The 11108-nt window shown below is 38.3% G+C and overlaps 1 protein-coding gene across 6 annotated transcripts in view; it reads right to left on the bottom strand.

Annotated features, from left to right (window-relative positions):
- LOC108741789 overlaps positions 1-11108 on the bottom strand; it is a 65250-nt gene that overhangs the window by 15868 nt on the left and 38274 nt on the right. For all 6 annotated transcript variants that reach the window (XM_018476711.2, XM_018476714.2, XM_018476713.2 and 3 more), the window contains exon 2: positions 9470-9651. In XM_018476711.2, the coding sequence (XP_018332213.1) occupies positions 9470-9551 (82 nt within the window). In that variant the 5' untranslated portion in view covers positions 9552-9651. The remainder of the gene's footprint in view (positions 1-9469; positions 9652-11108) is intronic.

The following is an 11108-nucleotide window of genomic DNA, read 5'->3' as shown; positions in this document are numbered from 1 at the left end:
TTAGCTACGCCGGGATTCGTTTCAGCAAGTAGATATCCATATATTTAAATGGACCTTGTTGGAGCATACGTAATCCTAAAATGTAGCATCGTACTACAGTTGGCGTTTACCGCGCCATTTGTGGTATCTTCTAAAACGCGCTGTTAAGACAGCAGGTAAAGGTTGGTTTGTGTTCTGTCGGAGCTGGCTGCGACGCGCTGATGAGATCCAAAAAGATCGAAATCGCGATCCGCGTCTGGCAGTTTCGACAGAATACAGACCACTTCGAATTATTTTATTATTTTATAAGAAAGTCCACTGAAGATTTTGACTGAATGACAAAGAGAATGATCTGAACCTTATCCAGTGACTACACTTATTAAAAAAAAAACAAACCTTAACCAAACCGTTTACATCGCGCATAAAAAATTGTAACTCAAGTCCGTATAAATTGAAGTCCGGAGGAAACCTAATTTTCTGTGGTCTCCGGAATAAAACTAGAGATTTGGTGACCCTAAAGAATCAGAGTTGAAATTTCTTGATGTGCCTACGTATACTTCTTATAGGGTTTCCTTTCTTTATTCAGGTTCGCACCTGATTAATTTTAATGATCTTAATTGACTTAATTGATTTTAAAAATGGCCGCCGCATCTAAGAAAACAAAAATGTAATTAATAAAACATTTAAGCCTGATATATTTGTGCTTGTTAACGTCAAGAACAATGATTAATTACTTCAAATTATAATTTTGTTTACGGTTTATTTAGTATACGTATAAATATACATTAAGTTTCAGCCCTATATTTAAAGGTACCAAAATATGAATTTATCCAGCCAAATCGTTTGAGTTAGGCTCATTTACAGTAACTAATTAAAATATCAATAACTTCTGAAGACGTACACTTTTAATAATGATTTCCGAATTTTCAAATTAACTAGTCCAGAGTACATTCAAGGTCATTCCTTTTTATTAAAAGCTACCCTACCCTGCGCTGTTCTTTGTTCCAGCGCTTTCTCTATCCTGAGTTATCAGACTACTGCTGTCTCTTGACAGCAGCTAGAGTACGTATATCTGAATTTTGTCGAAATTGTTTGCAGCGCACTGATGAGGTCCTACAAGATCGAAATCACGATCCGCAGTTTCGACAAAATATTAACCACCATGAACTTCTTTGTTCGATTTGGTTACATGACTACCACGTATGGTAAGCTACGCCGTGGATCCAGTTCAGCAAGTAGATATCCATCAATGAACCTTGTTGAACATATTGAATTCCACTAAATGTGCACTGTAAAATAGACGGCATTCACCACATCGTTTGTGGTACTTCATGACTACCTAGGTATAGACAATCGATGACTTCTTTAAGCTTATTATCTCCCAATTAGAAGAGAAAAGACTCTTTTGTTTTGGTACTTCCTGCAATTCTGTGTTAGAATAAACTAGTGGTTTCATAGTCCAAAGACTCATTAGTTTTTGATGATATCTCACACCAATTGGCATCAAATCAATCGAGAAACAAAAGTCTTTGTGATGTGTAATTGATAATTAAATAAATGTAGACAATGGGTCTCCAAATAGCAGACCTGGAGATTGAAAGGATTATGACATCAACTTCCATTTAATAAGTTGGGCAATTGGACCAAAGTAGTGTGTCCACCGATATAGCGATTTGTGACCAAAAAGCTCAAAGGGCCAATACAATGATTGATACGAAAAATTAGAAGAAGTGGTTAGTTTTAGGTATTTGGGAAGTCGGATAACTCAGGATGGAAGGAGCAGTAGAGATATAAAACAGGGGATAGTGCTTCAATAGAAAGAAATCACATTGGGTGCGGCGGAAAAGAAAAGGTTAGAAGCGTTTGAAATGTGGTGTTACCGGCAAATGATGAGGACATCGTGGATAGAGAAGGTTAGAAATGAAGAAGTATTAGAAAGAATGAGGACTCTATGGAAAACAATAAAAAATAGGCGAGATAGGTTGGTAGGACACCTTCTCAGGCATGAAGGTCTAGTCAGAGACATATAAGAGGCAGAGACAGGAGTTAGGAGGGGTAGAGGTAGACCTAGATTAGATTACTGTTCGCAAATTGTTGAGGATGTGGGTTGTTCTGGTTTTAGGGAAATGCGAAGATTAGTTCAGGATAGGAAAGAGTGAAGGTGTTTGTCCAACCAGTCTTAGGACTGACAATCTTATGGTTGATGGTGATAGATTTTATTTTCGTGTGTTTATCAATTTGGCTTTGTTTTATCGACAGTTACGTAATTACATAATTATAAACGATTAAACGATACAGAAATAGTATAATAAAAGTAGCAGTCCAATCGTCGGAATCCGACGATTATTTATTGATCCGACGAGCTGTTGTGCAAGAATGAAAGTATTTTCACATTTGTTGCCAATTTATAAATCCAATTATTCCAGACGACTAGATTCGTTTTCCTTTATTAAACACGCAACACTTGGTTACCTCATTTATAAGTGAAAAAGTATACGTATTATATACCTTCGTCGTTCTTTGGTATTGTTACTTTGATGGTTGGCGGGAAGGTATAAAATGGACTATTGATTAAAGATAACTTTCATTTTACAGGACTCCACTATCGATTCACTAGGTATACGTACTGTATTGCAAGGTCAGACGCGAAATAACCATCAGACTCCCCATTTAAATATACATGTGCCTGTACGTTTACGTGGTAAAGACGTGTACGGGGAAAACGAATTGTTTTGGGGTTCCATGTCATAAGAAAGTTCGAGAATTACATCGTTGCTCCATAAAAATAATAGAAACTAGTTACACGAAGCGCATTTGTAAAATGTAATTGGGCGAAGCCGATATCAATAAAAAATAGACTTTCAAAATAAAAAACCACATGAATAATAGAAATGTTTCGTCAACTGAAAAGTGCGTGATGTTTTTTTGGTTTTAACACAAGGTGAAGCTTTTTCTTTTTCATCTGATTTAAAAAAAATGTCTGGTCGGCGCGGTCTGGAGCAGACAGACAAGCCCTAGCGATTTCTTTACCATATAGGTTCCACGCGTCGTGTATCATGACCTTTACACGGCGCGTGGATTACCCATCCACGCCCCCTGTGACGGGTTCGACGCGGCCTGGAGCGGACAGGCGCGTCCTAGCGGTTTCTTTGCCATTTTTTTAAACGGCGGCGGTCGCGTGGAATGTCAATCTGCGCTCCACGCGTTAAGTATCACAACCTTTACATGGCGCGTGGATTGCCAATCCACGCTACATGTAACTGGTTCAGCGCGGCCCTCCATGTGTCGTATACCATGACCTTTACACGGCGCGTGGATTACCCATTCTCGCCCCGTGTGGCGGGTTCGAGGCGGCCTGCAGCGGTCAGGCGCCTCCTAGCGGTTTCATTGCCATTTTTCGAGACGGCGGCGATCGCATGGAGTGCCAATCAGCGCTCCACGCGTCGTGTATCAAAATCTTTACATTGAGCGTGGATTACCAATCCACGTTCCGTGTAACGAATTCGACTCGGCTTGGAGCAGACAGGCGCGTCCCAGCGGTTTCTTAGTCATTTTTCTAGGCGGCGGCGGCGGCCGCGTGGAATGCTAGACTGCGCTCCACGCGTCGTATATCATAACCTTTACATGGAGCGCGTATTACCAATCCACCTTCCATGTAACGAATTCTATGCGGCTTGGAGCAGACAGGCGCGTCCTAGCGGTTTCTTAGTCATTTTTCTAGGCGGCGGCGGCGGCCGCGTGGAATGCTAGACTGCGCTCCACGCGTCGTGTATCATGACCTTCACACGGCGCGTGGATACCCATTCACGCCCCGTGTAACGGATTTTTACGCGGTCTGGAGCGAACAGGCGACTCCTAGCAGTTTCTTTGCCATTTTTCGTAGCGGCGATCGCGGATTGGATCCACGCTCCGTGTAACGGGTTCGGCACGATCTGGAGAAGGCCCTTAACTAGGTACGTCAACAATGAGACTATATGACTTATTTCAACAAAAACCAATAGTAATAGAGTAATAGTAATAGAATACCCAAATATTCTACGTTTTGAATTGAATTGACAATTCCCACAATGAGGATGAGAGAACGTTTCCATTTTCAAAAATTATTCGTGGTAATTGGGTAAGTCCCTTCTGGGCGTAACTTAGATAGTATTTTCGACAAATTTATTCAAGTCAAATGTGTTGTTGGTATAGGTATATTTTCTGGATTGGTCCGTGCTAAAGATCCGCTCCGGTCTCTATTTATGTAATAAGTGTAGCAGTGTAGAAAAGGGAGAGCAGAAGCCGTATAACAATACATATAAATTTTGTCACCGTCCGCACTCCCCCATCTCCATTAACTGGGCTTGATAATACAAATTTTACGATTTCATCTCTGGTTCCTCACCTACACGACCTTTCCCGGTTATCTCGCTTTCTACGTGCTCATTGGACAACGCCGTGGCAGCCACCTACCGCTCTAGAACTCAGAACTCGCAGGATTAGCACGTAAACTATGTATGTATTTGTCTCGGCAATTTTTGTTCCCCAAAACGGTAATTCGGGATCCGGTACACACTTCGACATGCGAACGTATCACTTGTAGCAAAATTTCAGCTCCACGAACGGTTTCAGGCGATCCCAAGAGACATATAGGAATTTAGAGAACTTATTAAATTCGCAGAATCAGCCAAAGGAACGCAATACAATTGTCTAATCTTTTTCAACATCTATAAACGTTTCACATTACAAAAGAACATATAACAAATCGTTATAAGACTGGTTGGACATGCACCTCCTCTGTTTCCTATCCTGAACTAATCTTCGCAGAAATCACAGATAAACTTGGACTAATGCAGACGCATCCGAATTCGAACAAGTATCTTTCCGAATGCTATAAGCAATAGACCTCTTGGTCATGCCTTTTAGTAAGATTACTGGTCACAAATAATTCCAGTTTTAGGCAAACGCGAAAAATTGGAGGTGCGCATCTAATCAATCATAGGACTGATGATCCCATGATGATGAATTGCTTCTACTTGGATCACATCAGGCGTCGATGTACAAAATTGCCTTGTACTGAGTTATGAACCCAATGAATTCTCTGATTGTGCTAGCTGCAGCATAATTCTACACGAGGTATTTCTACGCATTGTTTCGAAAACCCGCAGCGTTTCCCCTTTTCACCCATTTTGATGGGTCAGCGGGTTGTATTCAATGCAACTAATGCATACATGTTTAGTAGTCGTAGATTTCGGTTTATTTGAAAACAATATTGTTTAATATCTCCCTCAGCTGTATCGATTTTTTCGTTTGCCAAAAGTTGATAAGTTATAGAGGAGTTTCTTTTGTGATGTACACCCATTTCATTTCATCACCAGTCGTCATTCCTACAACTATTTTAATCATCGGATGTTTTCTTCAATTAATTTTAGCCCATCAAATTTAAGTAGTAGATGCAAATACATTTTTTAATCGATAAATAGTACGTCTACTTTCCTTCCTATAAACTCACGATGTTCTTTAAAATATTCTATGATGTTAGAGAACTCATTTTAATTATTTCCGTCGTTTCCTCANTATATATTAATAATAATAGTAATGAGATCGCTACCAAGAACTTGTTGAGGATTTGTTTAAGGGACTTTGCCAACTGTTTCGTAAATATATACGCATTAGAAATGTATCGTTTGGTACATTGAAAGAGTTATTTGATGGAAATTGAGGTGCCACAAATTGGATTTCCTCCATATTTAGAGGCGCTGAGCGTGAAAATTGGGACAGCGCAGCATTAGAAATTTTACAGCGTGCATTTGAATCGTACCAGCATATTTCCAATATTTGCAAAACCATTTTACATATATTAATGTAGAAAAAAAGTTTTATACATAAATATCACTTCGATAAAATAAATTTCTATACCTACACATAATTTATGTAAGGCATCGTCAGGTTATAGCTACTACCGATTTTAAGAGATCTTGTTTTTCAAAATTCATCACAAGGTCGTCAGTCCTAAGACTGGTTGAACACGCACCACTCTTTCCTATCCTGAACTAATCTTTGCATTTCCCTAAAACTAGAACAACCCATATCCCTAACTATTTGCGAACAGTTATTTAATTTAGGTCTACCTCTACCCCTTCTAACTTCTAATATGTCTCTGACTAGCCTTTCATGCCTGAGAAGGTGTCCTACTAACCTATCTCGCGTATTTCTAATTGACTTCCATAGATTCCTCTGTTCTCCTACTCCTTCTAATACCTCTTCATTTCTACCCTTTTTTATCTACGGTGTCCTCATCATTCGCCTGTAACACCACATTTCGAACGCTTCTAACTTTTTCTTTTCTACCGCGCTCACTGTCCATGTATCGCACCCGTACAGCGTCGTGCTCCAAACATTTTTGAATTTCTAAATTAACCGTTCGCGAGCATAGAACTGACTTCGTTTTATTGAACGCGACTCGACCCTGCGCTATCCTGCTTTATATTCCTACTACTTCTTCCGTCCTGACTTATCTGACTTCCTAGATACCTAAAATCGGCCACTTCTTTCAATTTTTCGTCTCTTATCTTTATATTCGCTCTTTCCAAAAATAATCTAAAGGATTAAATTCGATGCAGTTCTGTCTCAATAAGGGTATACGTGCAAATCAGTTGGTTAAAAATAAACATTTATTATTGAAACAGTAACCTATGTCACATATTAGAGGACCTACATGAAATTAACAAAATAAAAAGATTGTTACTGGACCTAATACGAGGGCCGATTATATGTGCTCTGCTCAAATCGACGACTTTTTTTGATTTAAGGTTTTATAATCTGATGACTTTGGCTTTTATCTCCTCTCCAGGACTACCAAATTACTTCGATCATTTGAAAGGGGCACTCGCGTTAGGTATCGAGGTATAAGAATTTCTGAATGTCCACAAAAGTAAATTACTTTCCCGGAACGGCTTGTAGAATGCAAGTAATCTACGAACTCCAAGTCCAAGACTTTTACTCTGGGGAACGATCTGTATCACGCTGCTTTTTCTACAAGAGCAGAAACAGATAATGATACGGGCTCTTCACGAAATTTATTGGACAAAAGTTCCTTAAGGAAAAAAGAGGAAATGGAGAGGCCGTTCTGTCCCACGCAGACGTAAAGTGTTTTCCGAAAAAGCTGCAATCAACTTTTTTTCCGTAACTTAATGGGCTTCTTCACTTCATTCGGCGCCAACACGAACTTGAAATGAAATGATTAGGAACATTTAAAATAGTAAAAGAGTTAACAAAAAGACACTTTACATTTTGCCTATTTCCTTTGCAACAAATGCGCATTTCATTTCGAAAATCAAATTTCGTTTTGCGGACAGAAAAAAAAATAAATAAAGCACGGGGTTAATTAAAAAAAAGTGGATGCAAAATTCACCAGTGGTGTACTATACATACATACATATATTAACTTTTTGTGAGATATTGCGATCCGCAGCGAGCATTTCGTTTGTAAAAGCTCTCCGTACTGCAGGCAGTCGCACGTCATCAAAGCTTGGATATTATGAAGCCCAAGCGGTTTGGATTTAGCACCTTTGTTCATCTCTTTTTTTGTTATTTACAAACTGGGCTTTCTATAGCGTGTAAAGTCATGTCCGGAAATGACTATCAACTTGCGCTCGTCTATCTCCAAAATAATGACTGAAGTATGAAATATTATTCTGAAAATTCGTTTCTGAATTTTTTTACCCACTACACCCATGAGGGAAAAATTGTTGCTGTTGTCACACCTCCGCCGGGAATCGAACCCGGGGCCTTTGGCTTTACGCACCAATGCTCTGACCAACTAAGCTACGAGAGGTGACAACAGCAACCACGACCAACCGACCTACAAAGTTAACGATCCGTCGAACTAATGTAACTATATACTGAATATACCATGATTAAACATACATATAATTTAGACAACAGCAACAATTTTTCCCTCATTAATTTGAGGTAGTGTGTAGTGGGTAAAAAAATTCAGAAATGAATTTTCAGAGTAATATTTATTATTAAACTAAATCACTTCTAAAAGATGTCTAAATTATATGTATGTTTAATGACTGAAGTGTTTTGGTTGCAGGGAATTTTTTACTTCTATTTCCGCCTCTCGAAATTAAATAAATGATTATCGCCTATACAAATAAATAAAACTGGTGCTTCGTATGGCATATTACAAGATATGTCGTGTCCTAAACAAAAATGTAACTTTTCCATTGAATGACCCCAATGGAAACGAAAAGGTCTTGTCTTTCTCCAACCAAATAATTATTGTTCTTAGAATTAAAGCTTGACTAGGACTCTGTTCCTCGCAGATTTTGGCGCAGCACTCAATACTATTGGGTTGTAAATTCCGTTCAGGAATCAGGAGGATTTTTATTGCTTAATGTAAATTCCGTCCAATATATATATTCCCTCTGTAAGGGTGTTAGTTTCACAGGCGAATTAAGAGGATACCGTGGATAGAAAAGGTTAGAAATGAAGAAATATTAGAAAGAATAGGAGAACAGAGGACTCTATGGAAGTCGATAAGAAATAGACGAGATAGGTTGATAGGACATCTCAGGCATGAAGGTCTAGTCAGAGACATATTAGAGACAGAACAGGAGTTAGGAGGAGTAGAAGCAGACCTAGATTAGATTACTGTTCACAAATAGTTAAGGATGTGGGATATTCTAGTTTTAGGGAAATGCGAAGATTAACTCAGGATAGGAAAGAGTGGAGGTGCGTGTCCAACCAGTCTTAGGACTGACAACCTTATGATGATGATCATGATGATATATATTTACATTTAACGAACAAGCATTTTTTAGGTTATTCGTGTCATACGTCCAATTTTATCCCCTCTAAGCCTACTCTAACGTTACGGTTATCAGCTCTTGTCAGGCATTTTTGACAGCTGTCATAGTCAGCCACCTATTATGGCTTTTCCGCATATCCCCTTCACCTGTTGCTCCCTGATCTTAAAGTTCTCCTCTATTACTGCATCCGGAGACATTTCAACCGTCGCCCTTTTGTCATCACTAGATGGTGCTCCACTAGTAACACCTGTATAGATCTCATTACCCTGACAGCTGTCAAAGATGGCTAACAACAGCTGATATCGTAACGTAACATCATATTAGGTACGATGAACTGAACTAAATGTTGATACTTCGGTCTGTCTGAATTTTTTAAATTTAATATTTGATGTAGAAGAAGTTACTTCGTTAGTATTAGGAGATAATTAGTTATCAAGTTCGTCGAAGCATCATTAAAAGTAAAATTTCAAACGTTATTAACGATCTTAATTAACGAAACTGATGAACTGCAAAAATAGTATTATTAATTAACTAGAATGGAATAAAGAGGCATTTTTACTATATTTTTATTATGATTTGCTTAATATATTGAGTTAAGTTTAAGCACAACAGAAATATTTTGATAATAATTCTGAACGTTTTTCTTCGAATTCGTGATTCGTTAGCAACTGAGCGTCGTCTTAGATTCTTACCCGACACTGCTGTTTTGGACTTTTTGGTCATGGAAAGCAAAATGGCACAACAGGTTATCCAAAAAATACTGCTGGGCTTCATATCCGGTGCAGACAGTTTCAGTGGTCATTTTGTTTAGTTGTTGTGTCCCAGTTACGTTTGCATTTATTTCCGTACTTCACTGAGTCGCCAGCTTTTATGGCTGAAACAAAAATAAATGTTCTATTAAGCGAAAACAAATATTTTTCATCGATGCTGCAAATGCAATTAAATATTGATTTAATGATTTATTAAGTAAATCAGTAACTAGAGAAGATCGGTGACCATCAAAATCGTATCTAATCCTCATGTGTTTAGTCCATCAAGCCAAGAAAAAGGCTAACATATGTGATTCATTCTTCAGATTTAGTTACAATAATTTAAATCCTCGATTGTAGCACCCATATCGATCTAGGTTATCTACATACACCATGTCTAATCAGCACTCCGAAATATTCGAAATGTAAGATCTGAAGACACTGTAAAGTACATTTCGTGATAGCGCCACAACGTAGGGGGTGTAACAAGTGTGCAACCGCGCACACAAGGGACGAAACACTCATACCTACCGGTGACCTTTCCAACAGCTGGTACACAGACAAGCCAATTGTACCTACGCGTGACTTAGTAGTTACTGCTCGATTGGCAAACTTACTGCTATCCCAACAAAATACAAAAATTAGTTGAGTGAGAAATATCAAACAAAAAGACAATTTATTTACACACAAACATGGTGGTCACTGATCAGACATAGTAACTGTATTGCAGCTAATAAAGATGTTACTACCTATACAAAATTTTCACCCTTGTTTTTTAAATATCATAATTAAATGTTGTAGAAAATATGTAAATAATTATCATAATGAGTCTATATAGTAGTTTACGTAGTCTTTCTTAATTTAAAATGCTTAGAATCAAGGCAATTCGTTTTCTTAATTAAAGCGAAAGTAGGGCCGCCTTTTCACGTAGAGGGTTCCTTATTTATCTGTCATTATTCAGTTAGAAGTTACGCTTCATAAAGGCGCCCTTGTAATTGGTGTACACATTGCCATTAAAATATAACGCGACGCTGAGCATTCGAAGGCGTCGTTGTCAGTCGTTTCAATTACGCTACGGACTTTTAATAGCTTGCAACGATGCCTAACACGAATTAAAAATACAAGAAAACGACAATGACGTCGTTACTTTCCGTGTCCAATCGTTCGACGGCAATTTAAAATTAAATCTCCTAAATCACTTAGCTGCAATGATGACTTCTTTGACGAGATATTAAAATAAGGAGAAATATTTTCGAGTAAGCAAATACACGAAGAAAGTTGTTGACATGATGCTTTGAGTAATTGGACTCTGTTTTAAGTTGAAACCCCTGACAGGTTTTGGGGCGCCAAGACTCCAAACAAATGAATTTCTTCAGTAACTGCTTCTGGAAGACATGATATCCGAATACAGGTGGTGTAACGCCATCTAATGGGTATTTGCTGCTACTTAAATGTTTCAAGCGTATGTCAAGGCTTTAGTTAGTTGTTTTAACTGGCCTAGCTAAAAGATAGGCATGTAAATCAATTATCACGAACGATTAACTGCTTGGTAACCTTTGCAATGTCTTATCTAAAGCTTTAA

This window comes from Agrilus planipennis, unplaced genomic scaffold (genome assembly GCF_000699045.2).
Source record: "Agrilus planipennis isolate EAB-ADULT unplaced genomic scaffold, Apla_2.0 scaffold216, whole genome shotgun sequence".
NCBI classification, from domain to species: domain Eukaryota; kingdom Metazoa; phylum Arthropoda; class Insecta; order Coleoptera; family Buprestidae; genus Agrilus; species Agrilus planipennis.
Note: the sequence above shows the minus strand (reverse complement) of the source record. Positions and strands in the feature narration are given on the sequence as shown.